Below are 19,048 nucleotides of genomic sequence, written 5' to 3' on the forward strand. Positions count from 1 at the left end.
GCTGCAATTTAAATTTAGCTGCAATCGTTATTGTATTAAGAATCAAAGAGCAAAAGGGATGTTAGAATATTGGACTGTCATTTATATTCCTTTGGTTGGACTAGCCTCTTAGCTCTTGGCTGTTCCTTTAAGAACACCTGTACTTAGCTCTCAGTACTCTCATACTGAATACTACACCTTCTGCACTCCTGATTTTATCAATAACTTAATTAAACGAGCCAACTTAGCCAAACGGACCAAGTCACGTGGACTCCCGTTTGCTCTTCCGTTTGTACCTTCCGTTTGCATCGGTGGCTATAAGTATTTACTACCTTACGTACTTAGATAAGCATGCAAAACCAACTGAATCCAACTCGAAAAATCGAATACGTATTCGGACCTTGCATTATCATACCTGTGATACTAATAATAAATGAGCTACCCTCTCCAAACTAATGACTATAATCCACCTCTTCAAGATGCCGCCACCACCTCTTGCCCATGGCGGCCAGTTTCAAAGTTTGACGACAACTCTACGAAACATATGCGACGAGTACCCTGCCGGTGGAACTGTACTTCGTGAGCTGCTCCAAAACGCAGACGATGCAGGTGCCACAGAAGTGGTACAGGAGCCCAATATTCCCTCTATCAACCTACATGGCTAACCTCAAATACAGAAGTTCGTTCTTGATAATCGATCTCATCCTGCTGAAGATCTCATGCACCCAAAACTGGCCCAATACCAAGGCCCTGCTCTTCTAGCCTACAATAATGCTGTGTTCTCGGACACAGACTTCCGGAGTCTGCGCTCGATTGGCGACTCTCAAAAGATCAATGATGGATCGACGACTGGGAGATACGGACGGGGCTTCAATTCCGTAAGTACCAAGAGTCTTTAGTGATGTGGTCATTCAGCTGACTCTGCTCGAAGGTGTACCACTGGACAGACTCCCCCACTGTTCTTTCCCGCAACGTCCTGTTCATTCTCGATCCTCACAAAGAGTGGTCACCCTACGGAGGAGAACAGTACGATTTTGTTGAGTATGCTGCGGACACTGCCACGAAGAACCACATGGAAGCCTTCGAGTCTGTCATTGAGCGCGCTGATCGACACCTTGATGGAACCGTGATACGAATTCCTCTTCGGACTCAGGAGCGTGCCGCACAAAGCGAGATCTCGAAACTTACAACTACCATCTCGGAGATCAAAGAAGTCCTGAGTTTGTTTGCTAAAGGTTTTGGCCAGAACGGGTTGATATTCATGCGGCACTTGACCAAGATCGAGTTTTCGGCAGTCGACAACTCCCTTTGCATGAAGACTGAAGTGGACGATCGCGAAGCCGTCAGAGCGTAAGAAATGCTAGATCCTCTCCCAAATTTCTACTAACCCCCACGAATAGTCATAAAGTGAAGATTCAGGATGCTGTGAAGGAAGCCCTGAATGATCCTACCTTTTCATTCGAGCATCACTTTCAGATGGGAATTAGGCACAACACGAGCGAAAAGCCAACAAAACCTACGACAACAAGATTTCTCGTCCAACACAGTATAGAAACTGGTTCCATGAATGCACAGCTTCGAGGGTGGGCTACAAAGCAGAAGTTCACACCCTGGGTTGCCCTTGCCACGCAGCTTCCGGTATGTAGCCTTGTAGTCGGGGCGAGACTTCCACTAATAGGATTTTTAGATACAATCCGAGGATAAGTTCAATGGTTCGCTTTTTACTGTCCTTCAACTGCCAGTCACGACAGCCCAGCCCTTGCTTATCCATGCCTCTTTCAGCCTTTCCCCTGACAGAGCAGGCCTACGTCGGTGCAATGACCAAAGCACACAAGACAAGAATCCAGCCCTTTGGAACGAATGGCTTTTCCAGGAAGCAGTGCCGGTGACTTGGGTTAAGCTACTATCCGTGCTCTCGCGACTCTTGCCGCTTCAACCCACATTTGAACGATGGCCTCTAGCTGGGGATGGCCGAGATCCTCTTAGTAAAGCCGTCGATCAGGTCATCAGCATCATTCAAAAAGAGAACATCGCTCTCTGGCCGACATGCACAGGCTACGTCAAAAGCCGTGCTGGGTTCTTAGCCTCTGGCTCTGAATCTGCTGCCCTGAAAGAAGCTCTACGGGAGGCCCAGATGCCGGTTGTTTACGTTCCAGAAAAGCTGGACCAGCTGGCCAAGGCTCTCTTTCTGGATAACTTACTGGGTGCAGGGACTCTATGCACTTTTTTGAACTCCCTCAAAAGTCAAGACATTGCAAAGCTCAGCGCCAAGTCGAAAAACGAACTTCTAGGGTGTATCCTGTCCGACCCTGAAGTCATCGATTATCAGGACCTCGAAGTATTTCCATTTGAAGACGGTCAGTACCGGTCTATCAAAAGTTTTGTGTTTGTCCATCGGAACGAAATGGAGAAAGCCCTATTCAATGAGGACAAGGCGCATACCTTGGATCTGGTCTCTCTTTCGAAAACATCACAGCAGAGGCTGAAAGATGCGTGTGACGACCCGAAACATTCCTTGATTCAGTACCGATCAACTCTAGCCTTGAGAAGCTACTGCATGGAGACAATTTTCAAGGATACCGCCAACGATCATCATTCACAGTCGTTAGATGCGGCGGGTATGGCCGTGGTCTCTCAGATATGGGACTGGATTTCAGAGCAGCACATCACCATTCTCGATGAGAATATTGCCTCCTTATGGCTCCTACCCCTAAGTAACAGTCGGTACCGGAAATTGGTGTGTCCGAGTTATCAAGTTTACATTGCCCCTTCAGGAGAAGTAGGTCGTCTGATGAGACGTCTTGATGACAAAATGATTGTTTCCGCCAAGGAATACCCCCTGCTGAAGACCCGGACAGCTACAGCTGAATTGATGGGTAGCGATTCGCTTTCTCTTGTGGCGAGTATCGTTGCAGAGAAGTCAGTCACGGGAGTCGTTGATGGCGCAGATCTTATCGCCTTCGCTCGGTGGCTACACCAGGCTATGCCGCTCGTGGAAGACCTCGACGATGAGGACAGAAAGAAGATTCGCAAAGTCTTGTGTTCTGAACTGGGCAATCATGCGAAGAAGAATGCTCTTGGCGACGAACTCGTTGGGATTGTTCGTAATCTTCAAGTTTTTCAAAAGTTGACGTGGCAAGAAGATCAGAGAAACACTGGCCAGGCTCAGCGCCCCGTGGTATGGACGAGCCTAAACTCTCGTGTCAAGTCGATTGGTATCTCAGATATGAGATTTCCGTTCCCGGAAATTAGGGATCTGCAATACTTAAGTACTGTCCAAGGGAGTTTTTCCGAGTCGGTTCTGACCATTCTGGACCTTATGGGGCTCCCTGCCTGTCCTAATCCAGTCGAGATCGTTGAGAGCTATATTTTGCCAGCTTGGTGCAACATGGAAGATCGGAATTGGAGTGATTCTTGCAAGGAGAAAGTTGCCGCATATGTTCTGCGTCAATTCACGTCTCTTTCAAGAGCAAGTCAAAGAAGCCTCAAGACAATCCCCATGGTTCCAGTCTCGACACTCGATGGCAATGCTACATCAAAGTTTGCTTGTGCTACAGAGCTCATCCACCCCCGGGCTCCTGGCTCATTGTTAACCCTGTTGTGTTTCCCGGATGAAGAGATTGTACCGTGGAAAGACTTCATCACCAATTTCCAGGCTTCTTTGATGGGATGTGGTTTGAAGGCAGACATCGATGAGGCAGTTGTCAATGGACGAGTAAAATGCTTTGCGAGCGGCAAGTACCCATTGCCAGAGGTTGAACGCCGCGCTAAGCTGCTTTTGGGATTCTCTGGCAAACTGACCTTGGACACTCAAACAGCCGCTCACATTCAAAATCTTGCATGGCTCCCTGCAACAAATGCGAATGGCGTTACTTCTCTGAAGCGCGCACTCGAATGCCGAGGAATTAAGGACAAATTGCTTGTTGGCTCACAGTTTCCAATCGTTGAAGCTTACATCGCCGATGATTGGAGAGCTCACCTCGGTTGGGACCACGCAATTTCCACGTCAATTTTGCTCTCGCAGTTGAAGCATGGCATTGAGATGAAAGACCGAAAGATTGTCGACGCAGTACTTTCTTATATCAGCAAGCACAATCTCGTAGACTCTGTCGCCAGTGAACTTGCGACTCTCTGCTGCGTTTTCGCTGGTAGCGATCTCTTTGTTGAGCCATCGAGGGCTTTTCGTCCTACTGGCTCTGCTGCATGTCGGGATCTGAACCCTTACTTTGCCAATGTCGACCCCGAGTTTTGGCAAAGTCATGAGATTCTCCTGGAGAAGCTGAATGTGCGGGACGATGATCTAGGTGTGCTTGACCTTCTCAGAGTCCAGGACATGCTTGAAGCCAAAGATCGACTTGACGACAATGACGTCAAAGTCGCTGTTGAGATCTTGAGAATCGCCAGCCGATTTACTGGTACTGGCGAGTCTCTTGCCGGTTTGAAAATACTTGGCGAGTCCAGACAATTTTACACCTTCCAAGAAATTCGATCCTCTGGTGGCCCCGAAGATTCGGGAGATTTTAAATTCACTCACCCCGATATCCCGCTTAGTATAAGCAACCTTCTTGGTATCGACAGTGTCCGCGACCGGATTCTCAAGGAGATGTTGGAGATGGAAGAAGATGAGGATGATGAGTTCGATCAAGTAGAGGATGCCATGTCTCGTATCGCAGATACCTTGGACAGATATCCTATCGAGACCACTTTCCGAGAGTATCTCGCAAATGCAGACGACACTCAAGGTGCTAGCAAGATTCGCTGGTTGCTAGATAGAAGAGAACATGCATATGAGAGCCTCATGACACCCGAGATGAAGGTCCTACAAGGGCCCGCATTACTCTCCTACAATGATGGCGGTATGTTTGGTCCTTTCCTTCTTCGATGATAACCACTAACATATTGAATTCAGTCTTCAGTGAACGTGATTTTGATGGCTTCAAGAATGTTGGTCAAGGTAGCAAGATGCAGGATAAGGAAACCATCGGTCAATTCGGAAGAGGGTCGCAAACCATGTTCCATTTTACAAGCAGTCCCATGATCCTCTCCGGGGACTACCTCCTTATACTTGAGTAGGTTATCCCCCGTTGATAATTCCGACGTTTCTGACAGTTTATGGATAGTCCAGAGCAGAAAATTTTACCTTTTAACCGCTTGAAAGGAAGGAGAAAACCAGGCATGAAATTGAAGCTGTCCAGAGTGGCCAAGGCTATTCCAAACTTGCTCGCCCCGTTTGCCGGTCATTTCGGTTTCAAAACGAACATGGCCCATTATCCTGGAACAATCTTCCGATTTCCACTGCTGTTACCAGGTTGTGAGTCTGCTCTACGCCGTGGACAGAGGGGAATCACCTGCAATGAAGTGTACGATCTTATGGAATCTTACTTCAATGAGGCTCGGATGTCTCTGCTTTTCATACAACGCATCAAGAGCATTGGTTTTCATACTGTCGAAAAGCAGCACTCTGGGTGGTCGATTATAAAGGTTATGCCATCGCGTCAGATCCTCAAGCCATTTTTAGGATTCGTTACATGCTCCTTCAAGATCTACGCCAGAGACTCTGAAGAGCTCCAGGCTGACGGTCTTGATGAGTGGTGGGTCAGCATTGAGAATGCGGCCATTGGAACCGACTTGCCCCCTGAGAGCTCAAGAAGAGTAACGAAACGGACAGAATGCGGTATTGCTGCCTTGGTCTACAGGACGTACACCCAGAAAAGTCCCGGATTCAACTTTCCTACAACAACTACGTCCAGGATGTTCAATACGTTGCCTTTGCCCATCTTTTCTGACCTACCAGTCCATGTCCATGCCACCTTTACTCTTTCTGGGGATCGAAAATCAATCGTGCTTGACGACCATAACTTAAAATCCGCCAGCTCGGAGTCGAATCGCCACTTCCTAGAACAAGAAATACCAAAGATGTACTTGCAGTTTCTTGCCGGTCTTGTAGTCCACCTTCAGCAAGATGTGTTCATATTCTGGCCCCAGCACGAACCCCCGGAGAGAAGCTTTGGACTCCGCATCTGGACTTCCTTCTGGCAACAACTTTCTCAGTCTACATTAGAGCTTTTCCCAAAGGCCCAGTCCGCCGCCCAAGTTTTGTCAAACACTTCTGCTGGGTTGTTGGACATCAACCACGCCATCCTTGATAATCTCAAAGCCCATGATTCAAGAATGTTGAGGCCCCTCTTGTTGAATCTAGAGGTAGATCTCCTCAGCGACGTGCCAAAACCGGTTGCGAACCAGCTCGCGCGGATTGAAACCGTGCGCCGCATTACAGGATCAATGCTTCGGGACCTCTTTAAATCTGTCCAGAGTCAAGAATCTCTACGCCTGGAGATTGCATCAAACCCAGGGTTCTCGTGGGACAAGTTTGTCCGACTACTCACCCCGATAAATCTTCCGGCTGCAGAATCTGTAGAGCTGGATGGCTGCTATGTTCTCCTCATGGCCGACCAAAGCATAGGAAGATTAAATCTTGTCCAAGATGACGACACAGAATATGAAAGCTACTACATCGCCTCTGATGAAGAGATCGAACTTTTCAAGTTTGCATCCAAGAGCTTCATAGCCACGAAGCATGCTTCGTCACTCGAGCATCTTCTTTCCCGAGATGACTTTGAGTTCAACGTAAGCACGCTACAACTCTCCGACTTCCGGAAGCTCTTAGACAAGAGACCTCCTGTAGGTGTGCCTAGTCGGCTGGAAGATCTCTGGCTCGCTCGCTTCTGGCAGTGTTGGAACTCCCGCTCGGATTTGAAAGATACTGAGTTCGACGAGATTTGCGAATCAGAAGCTAAAATCTACCGGGCAACTCGCAATGGCAGCGATGTGTATATTACTCCCAGCGAGCTCGATCTTCTTCCATCAGTGGTGACACCCTCGATCACAGAGCATCGAGACCTGTGCCTTTCCATTCCTGGAATGTATATGGTCGATCCCATACTTATGCCGGCATTGTTGATGACCAAGGAGGAAACGCTGAACGAGAGTGATTCTTTCTTCAGATTCATCAAATCGTTGTCTGTTCTTGCGAAAACAACCAGCTTCCACAATTTTGTGCGACAGGAAATTTCCCGGGAGAATCTGACGGTATGTATACACCTTTGCCTCATGATCCCTTTCCCAGTTCCGTTTCTCTGGTGCCTGTCCATACTAAGAACATTTCTTTAGAAGATTCAAGATCTCACGTTTTACCATCTCTCGAAAGCTCCAGCTCTCGCATCAGAGGACAGTCTGGGCGCCATTTTGAAGTCCTTCCCTCTCTGGCCCAACTTTTCGGCATTAGATTCCATCAATCTGATCTCTGCCAACGATGCTCTGATTGCCGAAAATCCTTCTCTCCTCGTCTCATGGGTGAAGAACCGTCATCTGTTTCTCGATAATGGATTTACGGCTCGTGGTCAGAACGCAGAGTGCCTCTCATCGCTAGGTGTACGCAAGCTCCCCCCAGAAGAGATGATCAAAGATTACCTCTTACCTCTGCCTCAAAGTGTCGCCGTCAACGACTGGGAAGCCTATCGTTCTATTATGGACGCTATTGGTTTCGCTTTCCAATCTTCGGCCTCTATCTTAGACGGGTTGGCGTCGCAATCCATCGTCTCGGATGGAAATTGCGCGCTGAAGAAGGCCAATCACTTTTACGACCACCAAGTCCCGATCTTTGCATCGGCATTCCGATACGAGACCCGTACGAGATTCGTGCATACTGGTATCCGAGATTGCCTCCCGTGGTTGCGCCGCATAGGGCTACGCAAATCCACAGATCACTTGGTCAGCTTCGAAAACTATATCGAATGTATCCGAGTCATGGCGCTTCGCGTCTGTCAAGTTGATGCGCGGATTTATACAACGTATCTTGCAGAGGATTGTGGGATAGTCTTGACCCCCTTGACGACACTCAACGCCCAGACAGCAACATTCACCGACAGCGACTGGCAAATCCTTTTACAAGAGCGTGTCTTTCGTTCACGGGTTGCCTTCAACGCCGAGTCAGAATACAGACGGGAGAGGATGGCCGCGGTCGCAAAGCAACAGCCCGAGTTATGTCTAAATCAGATTATTTCTCAGGATTATCTTCCCGTCTGCTGGAGCCAGGTTCCTTTCGCAATCAACGAGCCAACAAGCCAGGCTCTCGGCAAGACTGCTGGAAAGGGGAAGCCCGATGTCAGTGTGGTCTGGCTCCACCTACAATACTTGAAAAGCGTTTCCGTGCACCTGCGAGACAACGTTTCTCAGCAACTCGATCGAAATCGCGACTTTCTCCAAGATCTCAAGGCCACCTACGGATATCTCCAAGATCATCCGCAGGAGACCAAAGCTTTGTTTGGAACCAACGAAGATGCAATCTGGCTCAATCTGGAATCATGGGACTTCCGCAAAGTTTCGCGGGCCGATATCCAGGACTCCTGGTCTCCGATCACGGCGCTTGTGCTTGCCAGCTCATGCGACTCGGGACCGATCAAAGCCGTGCGACAGGGCTTGATGGATTTCGAGAAGTTGCTTCGATCCCTGGGTTGCAGCTCAATCCACTATCCGACCATCACGCGCTCGGATCAACACACCCAGGAGAGTTATTCGGCTACTTCATCCCTCAATATGCTTCGACAGGCCGGCGACTTGGCTGATATTGCTTTCACGAGCCAGGGTAGGACCATCAAGGCGCACAAGGTGGTCCTCTCTGCCGTTTCCAATGTCAAGAGAGCCCAATTCTGCCGAAATCTAGGTCTAAAGCAGGAGGATGTCATCACCTACCGGGAGAGTATCCCCTCGGAATTTCTAAGCTATCGAACACTCTCGGTACTGGTTGACTACGCCTACCAACAACCTATCGACTGGGACGATATGGAGGTCACCGACGAGGATAACGAAGACCAAAAGGCGGCCAAGCTAGACGTCCTTCTGAATCTCTGCAAGGGCGCTGATATGTGGGAAATGCTAGCGTTGAAGTCGCAGGCGGAAGACCGAATGTTGCGCGCAGGAAAGATGTTCCTCAACCTCGAGAACTGTCTGCAGCTCGCGAAGCGGTCGGCGGATGCCAATGCGGAGACGTTCCAAAAGCTATGCAAAGCGTTCATCGAGCAGAACATGGCCGCGGTGATGAGAGCACATCCGCAAGGACTGGATTAGAACTCTCGTTGTGGTGAAGAAGCTCTTGAGATCTCGGGAATCAGGATATCGAGGAGATGCTTGCGGTAATAAATAGTTGGTGTATCAAAACAAAACGCGATAGATCCCAAACTCCGAATCGTATCCAGGCTCAATGATTGATCGAAATGTCTCGTGATAAATCCAGCGTCATAAATCTCCAAGAAAAGATTCCTGCACGGCGGATCATCTCCATCCAATCCCTGACGCCTTCGCAATCAGATTCCGGATTTTGGGCGTCGGCGATCCACCAGCCCACCCCCACATCCATCATCACATCCTTGCGAACAAGAATGAGAGGACGAGACGACGAGATGACGAGATGACGTGTGATCGCCTCAGGGGTGCCAGAATCCATAAGCACGAAAGCAAGATCTCGAGGATGACGTCGCGGTGCGGTGACTGGCTTCTGGTATCTGTATAGAAGGGAGCGGCGGTGCGATATTTGCGGGAATCCAACAATCTTTCGAATTTGCAGTCTCGCACTGCTCTTGACTGCCTGCGCATCAACCCTTCATTCAATCTCTCGATCCCTCAATCGTCCACCCTGGAGCAGAAAAGGTCCGTTTGTTGACCAGGCCTCGTTGTTGACTTCGCGTGCGCCACACACCACTCTCGCGAATCCCCCTCTTCCGTGACAGCCTGACAGCCCACCAAGCTAACCTTCTCCGCGAGTAGGAAATCCTCCACCTCCTCGCCCACCATGTCGTCCACCCCCCGCCAGCCGAAGAAGCCGAAGCAGAAGGCCCTCCCGCCGGCCGAGGTCCAGGAAGAAGAGTACGACTCGGAAGAGTACTACGAGGACGAGGCCCCCCCGCAACAGATGCAGCAGGCTGCGCCGCAACAGATGCAGCAGATGCAGCAGCAGGCGCCGCCGCAGTACGATGCGCGCGCGATGCTGCCGCCGCGGGCAGAGGGCTACCGACCGGCGGCCATCAGGGAGAGCCGGATCAAGGACCGCCCGGCGAAGCCGTTGGGGGAGAGCAGTCTGAGCATCAAGATTGAGCTGGACCTGGAGGTTGAGGTATGTCAACCGGTGCGGGCCGGGAAGCGGGTGCGAGGGAACTGACGTGTGGGCAGGTTGATCTTTATGCGAGGGTCAAGGGAGATGTGACGATTGGGTTGATGTGAGAGGAATTCTTTGGTGTGGACGGGTGGGTTGCGATGGGGGATGGGGTGGACGGCTTTGTACTGTCCTGGTCGAAGGCACCGAGGAGGGAGTTATGGTTAGGGATAATTACGATTCGACGATTCGACGAGGTGACGAGGTGACGAGGTCTTGGAGTCTGCGAGTGAGTGAGGCAGATCGATGATGAACCACGGGCTGCATGTGCGACCTTTTTTTTTTCTTTTTTTTTTGCCAATCTCATCATGGAGCTGATACGGATGATGAGAATCGCGGCGTCTTGGATGCTAATCAGCTTTTCTAATTGACGGGGAAATCTGGGAAAGTGGCTAGGGGTCGAGGTGCTAGTAACGGTGCCTGTGAACCTCAATTAAGGACGGATTTCAAGCCAGCTAAATATTTTATAGAGAACTGATTCCTCGGATTGTCTTTTGCAAAGCAGGGCTCGCAGAGCTTATCCCGTTTGTCATTCTTTGGTCCTTCGCCCATCAATTCTTCGCGTTCTTCGAATTGTCTATTAGACAATCACACGGCTTCATTTACGTCTCAACGGCCTGTCTATCACTTGCGGCAATAAATCTTCATTCAAAAACCATTCATGTTCGATATAATATTTAAATTCCAATACATTCCCGACTATTCAAGACTTAAGCGAGAACATCGAAAATCGATTTGAGACATTCGATCAGCACTCCTCAATTGCGTAACAACCACAAATCCAAACATTGCAAAAATATTCGATTCCTTGGATCTCTCTTCTTCATCCCAATTGTCGGCGTGATTATTCGAATGCGCACGGACTCCAACACTCAGCAGCCGCGATACAAGCTTCAGGCATATCCAGTATACTCGCATACAAAACATCGAATAACGACTGATCCAACATATCCCACGCAGCGTGTAAACAACTGCCCGTCCTTCCTCTGCCTGGCGCGCTCCGAACATATTAACCAGTCCACGGTCCGACAGAAACAGTACGCCGTTACGAACAAACCCCTTTCCATCTACTTCCCGCTGTATAGATCATCCACGGCTGGCCGCCCAGCTTCCTTGATCATATACTCTTGCAACGTAACCTCCAATGCTGGCGGGAGCGAATCCATAAACGCCTGGGTCTCCAAGTCCTCCGCTCCCTCCGCTCCCTCCGCCCCATCCGCCGCCCCCTCGGCCACCTCCGCTCCCCCTTCACCCCCGTCACCCCCTTCCTCCGGGCTGGCATACTTCGCCACCATCTCCGTCACATCCCCATACCGGTGGATATCCTCCTCCTCCTCATCCGGCCTGCCGGGAAACTCCCCGCGCTCCGCCTGGCGCTGCAGGATCCTGCTCTCGACCTGATTCCCCGACTCCAGCAGCCGGTACGAGCGCGACTCGGGGTTCTTCTGCCCGACGCGGTGCACGCGCGCGTAGGCCTGCAGCTCGCGGTAGAACTCGTAGTCGGGCTCCATCAGGATCACGTGGCACGCGCGCGTGAGCTGGAGACCGGCGCCGATGATGCGCGTGGTGCCGACGAGGAACTGGTAGTCGGCCTTCTGCTTGCGGTTGCCCTTGTCGTCTTTGGCATCGGTGAAGGCGTCGAGGATGCATCTGCGCTCGCGGGGAGGCATGCCTGCGTAGACCAGGCCGACGCGTTTGCCCTTGTCTTTGACGTACGTCTCGATCCACTGTCTGGGTCAGCTGGGTCTGTTTGGAAGTCTGTTTGGAAGTCTGTCTGTGAATTCTGCTTGGAGTCTGCCTGCCTACGTACCAATTTCACCACCAGTGCCACCTGGTTAAACTCGCTCATGATCACCACCTTCTGCTCCTGCCCATTCACGTCCGTCGTCTGGTCCAGCTCCTTGATAAAGTGGTAGATCCACATCATCTTTGGGCTCCGCGCGCCGATCCCCTTCAGGTGAACCCAGTACGGGTTGACGGGCCGCTTCTCATTCGGCCCCCGGAACTTTTTCAGCTCTTCGTACGTCAAGTCCAGGTGGTTCTGGTGCAGGATGGCCGCATTCTGCACCAGATAGGGAAAGGTGGCCATGATCCGCTGGCTGAACCGCATCCGCATCTCCGAGTTGAAACTGAACTTGGTCGGCAGCGTCTCTTTCGCGAGCCGCCGGTCGATGTCTTGCCGGTTGCTCTGCAGCTCGGCCAGCTTCGACTTCACCTGATCGTCCACGTACGAGCCCCACTGCTCGAGCTTGGGGTCGAACTCCACCTCGTGCTCCAGCAGGATATCCTTGTGCACATGCGGCGGGAGCTTGATCAGGGGCTGTCCAAACCAGGGGGTATCAGCCGTCCGGCGGAGCACGAACATGAGGAGGAACGGCTTGAGACGCAAGTAGATGTCCCTGAACAGGATCGGGGATCCCTTGTTCTCCTTGACGTCCCGCTCAAACTGCTCTGCGATGGCGCCGAGTCTCTGGCACGAGAACTGCGCGAGTGCGCGATCCTGCTCCAGGCCCGTGAGGTGATTCACGTTCCGTCGGTGGCTCTTTGGCCAGAGGCGCTCAATGGCCCACAAGACGCCCTCGAGGCATTTCGGCGTCGTCGTGAGAGGAGTGCCGGAATATCCCCACACGAACGGCCTCCCAGCACGCGGCAGACGCGCGAGGACCGCCGATCGACCTTGGTTCTTGTGGAACTCTTCATGGCACTCGTCGATCATTGCGATGCCGTAGACCACGCCGGGGACGGGCTGGTCCGGGAGTATCTCCCCCTCTTCTTTCCTCTCCCACGACCACAGAGGCGCCGTCCGCTCGAATTTCTTGGCATAGTGCTTGAAGTAGTGCTCCGTCGTGGTGAGGACCAAGAGCCTCTCCTGGGCGAAGCGGGCGCCATCCGAGAAGAACTCTTTGGTGTGGTCCGCTCGGTCGCCAGCGACGTAGACGACGTGGTCGGCCTGGACCCGGATGTGGTTTGACCGGTGACGAGCATCGCGCAGATCGAACCCGCCACCGATGGGCTTGTCGTTGCTCGCGTCGTGCGCGATGATAAGTTTCATCGCCATCAGCTGGTTCGATTCGTCAATGTGGGTGTTCCACTGCTCAACCCACGTCGAGACTAGCGATGGGGGGACGACGGCAAGCCGAACTCCTGGCTTGGGCACGAGTTGAGCAGTTAGGGACGAAACACAAGGGCAGGGGATCCATCCGGGGCCTCGCCGTGACGCGCTGGGACACGCCAGCGTAGGATCGGATGCTGCTGCTTCGGCCGTCAGATGTGTGTGCCCGCCGTTCTTGGTGTGGCCCGGATGTGCCACCTGCCAGTGCAGCATTGCGAGCTGTCTCTCGACAACCATGTAGGCCAGGAAGGAGAGCGTCTTCCCGAGTCCCATCTCGTCGCAGACAAAGCCTCCACCAAGTGCTCGAGAGGTCTTCATTTGCCAGTAGATGCCAAAGGCTTGGTACAGGTAGATTGGCGTCTTGAGCCCGGCGAGGATTACTCGGTCGTCAATGCTGGTGCTCTCTGGGTCACGCTGGAAGAGCTGGCAGCATTCCCTCCATCTGGTGTTCTGTGCAGGCTTTGCTGGGTTCTCTGGGAATGGAAAGGTAAAGTCGTGGTCGTACATCTGCGCTAGCTCCGGCATGTTTTGCATTTTTTGTAACCTATATATGTCAGCTCATCATCCCAGGTTTGGCTAGTATAAGATACGTCGAGTCAAAGACGCTGGTGGTCAAAGACACTGGCGAGCAAAACACGAGCAAAACACGGCGAATAACACGCAACTTACTGCTGTACCATATACTCTCCCCGAGTAGCCACCGGCTCATCTTCGTCCAGTTCCTCGCGAATGTCGCCTGGATCATCAGCCTCTCCAGGCCGAATCTCCTTTTCCATCTCCTTAAACAGGTCCGCTTTATCATCCATGTACTCATCACCTCCTCGTCGATACGTATGGAATGTAACCACCTTGCCCTTGCCCTCAAATTCAAGATCCTGCTGCGCCCACCTATCGACCTTAGATCCGCTGAAGATCCGGGGCTTCGCAATTCCCAGCGTCTTCCTCGTCGACGGCCCAAGACCAACCTTGGTATCCTTCAGACCAGTCGACACCCGACTGATGGTCCGAAAGAGGGGATTCCTAGGCGAGTCAGTCTGGTACTCTGGTGCCGCCTTACTTGGGCTCGGGGGTGAAATCATCTCCAAGACACGCGATGCCCGCCGGCCGACGGAGATAACACCATGACCCAAGGGGACGATGGCCTTGGCAACGGCCCGCTTCACAGCTTCTCTTGGTGTTGACGGCGGCTCCTCCATCAATTTCAATCTCCGCTCCGTATCTTTCTTTCGCTGTTTCGGTGGCGTCGTCGACTTTGGCCCGTTTGTTGGGAGATTGGAAAGCGAGATGGAGTCGTCAGAATCGCTGAAGCGACTGACCTGATCCGACCTTGGGGCTACTATCACTGGATTTCCTGTTGCCGCCACTGGCTTGACTGGGGCTGATGGTGGCGAGGATGGCCGTAGCGAAGATGGCGGTAGCGACGTTGGGGCTGCTGTAGGTACATGCATTCCTGGTCGGCTGGTTGCGCCTCTCCTGATGCTACTCGTCACGGACGAGGTGGACGCCGGCGATACGTTACGAGAGCCTTGGCCGGCAGTGGCAGGAGGGTTCAGTTTGTTCCCCCGCCGCCAGGCCTCCTGAGATGCCCGGGAAATGGGGGGTGGTGTGTATTCTCTTGACGGCTTTACTGCTGCGACGAGTGGACCTGGCTGGTGTCGGGGCCCTGTAGCCGCCGGTGATGGTTTCCGGGTTCGGGACGTCGGCCTAGATGACGTTGGAGTGAGGCTGGACGAGGCTCTAGGAGCTCTAGACGACGGCCGAGACGAGGTAGGCAATGGTGGCAGTGGCTTTTCGGTTCTGTCAAACAGTCGAGGGTCTGACTGACTCGCTTTAGTTGTGACATTTTCTGCTTCTCCCTTGACGTCTCTGACCCCACTTCCTTCTCGCTTACGAGCAGCTTCTCTGTCAACAGATTCATCTTTTTTCACTGTCCGGCTGGGTATTGGAGGTAGTGGACGGTTGGGTGAAGGTGTCGGAGGCGGTGACCAATTTGTTGCCTTTGGTCCTGGACTTCTCCCTCTGTGGGTGGCCGGCGAGCGACTAGCCGAATTTTCTCTCGACTTGCTCTGGCCTTGTTTTACAGCTTCCTCGGGTACTTTCAAGCCACCAGCAGCAGGGCTCTGTTCTTTCGGTCCATCTCTGAGTCTCTGAGCAGCCGGGCTCTGTTCCTTCGGCCCATTTTTGAGTCTCTGAGCAGCAGGACTCTGCTCTTTCGGTCCATCTTTGAGTCTCTGAGCAGCAGTACCCGATTCCTTCTTCCCATCTTTGGATCTATGGGTGGCAGGGCTCTGTTCCTTCGCTCCATCTTTGAGTCTCTGAGCAGCAGGACTCTGCTCTTTCGGTCCATCTTTGAGTCTCTGAGCAGCAGTACCCGATTCTTTCTTCCCATCTTTGGATCTATGGGTGGCAGGGCTCTGTTCCTTCGCTCCATCTTTGAGTCTCTGAGCAGCAGGACTCTGTTCCTTCTGCCCATCTTTAAGTCTCCGAGCAGCAGCAGCAGCCGCTATCCGACTACTTCTCTCCTTGTTGTTCTCCTCGCGATGATGGAACTTCAGCTTATACGCTCCTCCTCGGTTATTGAACAGATCGTTGATTGCAACTTCGAAATGATGCTGTTTGGAAATCGGTTTGAAAATACCCGCTTTGGTGCGATACCCGAGGGCCCCATGACCAAGTCTGAGAGGCGACTCGCGGGTCTGGTTGATGATCTCCTCGAATTCGCGAATGAAGCTCTTCAACGAGTAGCTGGATGACTGGTTCACGGGTTTGCCCGCTTCGAGGAATCGTGAGGCAGCTAGCTCTTCGACATACAACCTGCTCCCCTTCTGATTGCGCTCCATGATCAGCTCGAAGGTCATATTCGGCAGGGTCGCCGCTCCGGGATTCGAAGGTCTCATGCCAGACGGGATAACTGAATCGGGCTTCTTGCCCAGTCGTATCTCCTCTCTCTCCTTGGCCAGCTTCTTGAGCCTTTTTTGGTGGAGGTATTCGATGATTCGGGTGCACCAGACGAGGGTGAACCATTCTGGCACATCAGCGAGAATCGTCTTCAAGGTCCTGACCGGCTCGAGAGCCGCTGCGTTCAACCTGATCATGGCATCGGGGTCTTTGAGTGATTCAAACTCGGAGAGGCCAGAGTCCTCGAACGCCAAATTGATAATAGATTCGACATCTTCGAATTGAGCTTGACTAAGCCCTAAGGCCTTCCTGAAGTCTTCCGGTTTGAGGTTGGATGGCTTGGGCAGCAGGCTTTTGAGCTGCTCTTCACGCTCCCCCTCAGTGTAGCGCTCCCTGAGAGGGCGAGGCTCACTTCTCACAGACATCTCTGAACTCGTCGTTCCTGCGGTCAGTCTACTTTTCGCACCTCGAACTTGCAGGGGATTTTCAGACGAGGGTACAGACCCTGTCGTCAAAGGGTATTTGATTGCACATAACAATCTTTGTCCTGGTCCGAGGATTCTTTCTCGATGGCTGCGATGAAAGAAATTTGGGCCGCCTCGAGCATTACGCCCGATGCGGCAATCTCGATACAACAAAGGGTCCAATGCATCGACGAACGATACCGACCGTTTTCAGCCAAATGTAGAGAAGTCGAGACTGCATGATGGATACAGTGTATTATTTGTAAGAAACGTTGTAATCGCGCAGGCCCCGTAATCGCGGCTGCTCAATCGTAGTAGCCTCTGTTAATAATAAGCGAGCTTTAGCTTAAGCGTAAACAGGCCGCATTTGAATGCGAGGGGACCATCTCGAGCTGGCTGAAAGACCAGGCACGAATGCTACAGGCTGTTGCAGAAAGACAAAACGATGTCTGCTGAAGAGGGACTTTTTGAAATTAATACAATATCAAAAGTATTATAGCTGCAAGCCAGCTTATTCACAATACGACTTGCATCACACCCACAGTCCCGTAAATGAGGAGCCTTGTAACATCGTAGCCACATCCATGGCTAATCACGACGGGTTTGGAACGGGCCGTCATGGCGATTCATGACCAAGGAGTTGATACGTTCCCAGGGTCGTGATGCCAGCGATATAAAATAGAGTGAGATGTGTAAAGTAAGACAAAAAAAGTGAAATAAAATTATGTGTAAGAAGATAATTCTTCCTTATGATGAGGAAGCAGAAGGTGGTTCCAAAAGTATTGATTTCGGTTATCTAAAGAAGAAGGAATCCTTACAGGAAGAAAGAGAACTGTATGCAGTTCTCCTTCTACGCTAGCTAGCTATCCCTTCTTCTAACTGGCAGTCACTATCCATCTCTTCAAGCGTTCCTTAGCAGCAACAGCACAGACCTCATAAAGTGAGAATTCCTTACTCTAACACTCCCACTCTAGTGCTACTAACAGCTCCCACTGCTCCCATTGCTTCTTTGTCTTGTCGAGAGAACAAATCTCCCCCCTTAACATACAAAGAAGCTAAGCGAAATCCCTCGCGTATCTAAGAATTTGATACTAGCCTCGATCGATCAGTCATGCCTATCATATTAATAAATCTTTGAAATAAGACTTTCGGTAATAGTTTAGAAAAGCTATCGGCGGCCATTTCTGCTATAAGTATATAAGATACGGCAGACCTCCCTTGGTCCACCAAGTCGCGAACGTAGTGATAAGCGATGTCGATATGCTTTAATCGTTTTATAAGATAAGGGTTCTTAGCGAGTGCAATAGCGCTTTAGTTATCCCCTTTCATCTTTACAGTTTGATGATTTTTAGCGATATAGCCACCGAATCCCATATCCCGAAGGATCTGAGCGACCTATTGGCCTTGCTTTGCGGTGTAGCACATAGCTGCGTACTCAGCCTCTGTAGTAGCCGTAGCAACAGAGGTTTGTTTGCGGCTCCTGAAGAATACGAGGCCTCCTCTTATTAGGCCTACCGCAGCGGAGATGCTCTTTCTGCTATCCTTATCGCTACCGTAGTCTGCATCCGAGTAAACCACTAGGTTTCTTGAAGGGCCGAAAGAAATAGCGAAAGATATAGTAAACCGTAAGTAGCGCATTAAGCGCTTTAGTGCAAAAGCGTAGTGCTCTGCTAGATCTTGCATATACTAGCTTAAACGACCAAGTGCGAAAGCGATGTCTAAGCGTGTATATACCATCGCATACATCAATGAACCAATTACTTCACGGTACCAGGTAGCATCGACCCTCTTATCTTGGTCCGAAGCTAAGCGGAGATCGGTATACCTATCTATAAGCGTAGATACATTCCTTGCGTTGGAAACTAAGTTCGGGATTCCAAACTTGTTCAAGACTTTGTCTAAGTAGATCTCTTGATTAAGCTCAATAATCTTCTTCGCCCTGTCCTTAGTAACCTTGATTCCGAGGATCATCGATATCTTTCCTATCGGTTTAATGACAAATCGTGACTGCAAGCGGTCTTCAAACCAGTCAAGCTCCTTAGCATTCGGTGCAGCTGTAGCCAAGTCGTCCACGTACATCAATAGTCTAATCTCCTTCTCCGGGTGGACGAACAAACAAAGGTCTGCCTTGCTTTGTACGAATCCTCAATTAAAGAGCTCCCTTTTCATCAAAAGGTTCCAATCGCGTGCAGATTGTTTAAGACTATATAAAGATTGTAGCAATCGGAGCGCGGATCCTCGCTTCGTGCGTTCTAAGCCTTTCGGCATCTTCATCCACAGCTCTTCCTTAAGTGTAGACTCGGTAAAAGCGTTTTTGATATCGAATTGGCGTGTCTCTATATCCTCACAAGCAACTACTGCAAAGAATGCTTTAAAGGTCGCCATTCT

At 51.2% G+C, this 19,048-nt stretch overlaps 3 protein-coding genes across 4 annotated transcripts; 2 read left to right on the forward strand and 1 right to left on the reverse strand.

The window, feature by feature from the left end:
* Positions 1–458: 458 nt before the first annotated feature.
* On the forward strand, positions 459–9,105 carry L3040_002603 (uncharacterized protein; the record flags this gene model as incomplete). Its single annotated transcript, XM_066155616.1, has 10 exons — positions 459–602; positions 657–857; positions 911–1,329; positions 1,380–1,617; positions 1,667–3,079; positions 3,143–4,835; positions 4,889–5,048; positions 5,100–7,068; positions 7,150–7,797; positions 7,888–9,105. The coding sequence occupies 10 exons, from the start codon at positions 459–461 to the stop codon at positions 9,103–9,105; spliced, it is 8,103 nt and encodes a 2,700-aa protein (XP_066012598.1).
* Positions 9,106–9,826: 721 nt separating this feature from the next.
* Positions 9,827–10,254, forward strand: L3040_002604 (uncharacterized protein; the record flags this gene model as incomplete). The annotated part of the gene is made up of 2 exons (XM_007290581.1): positions 9,827–10,147; positions 10,204–10,254. 2 exons carry the CDS (start codon positions 9,827–9,829, stop codon positions 10,252–10,254), a joined length of 372 nt encoding a protein of 123 aa, XP_007290643.1.
* Positions 10,255–11,253: 999 nt separating this feature from the next.
* Positions 11,254–16,621, reverse strand: L3040_002605 (uncharacterized protein; the record flags this gene model as incomplete). 2 transcript variants are annotated; one of them, XM_066155618.1, is made up of 3 exons in its annotated part: positions 11,254–11,913; positions 11,997–13,842; positions 13,968–16,621. In XM_066155618.1, 3 exons carry the CDS (start codon positions 16,619–16,621, stop codon positions 11,254–11,256), a joined length of 5,160 nt encoding a protein of 1,719 aa, XP_066012600.1. The 2 variants fall into 2 exon arrangements, with proteins under 2 accessions (XP_066012600.1, XP_066012599.1); XM_066155617.1 differs by lacking the exon at positions 13,968–16,621 and having other exon boundaries at positions 11,997–13,823.
* Positions 16,622–19,048: the final 2,427 nt, after the last annotated feature.

The sequence above is a fragment of the Drepanopeziza brunnea genome (assembly GCF_022702325.1).
Source record: "Drepanopeziza brunnea f. sp. 'multigermtubi' strain 214-2 chromosome Unknown ctg3, whole genome shotgun sequence".
Classification (NCBI taxonomy): Eukaryota; Fungi; Ascomycota; class Leotiomycetes; order Helotiales; family Drepanopezizaceae; genus Drepanopeziza; species Drepanopeziza brunnea.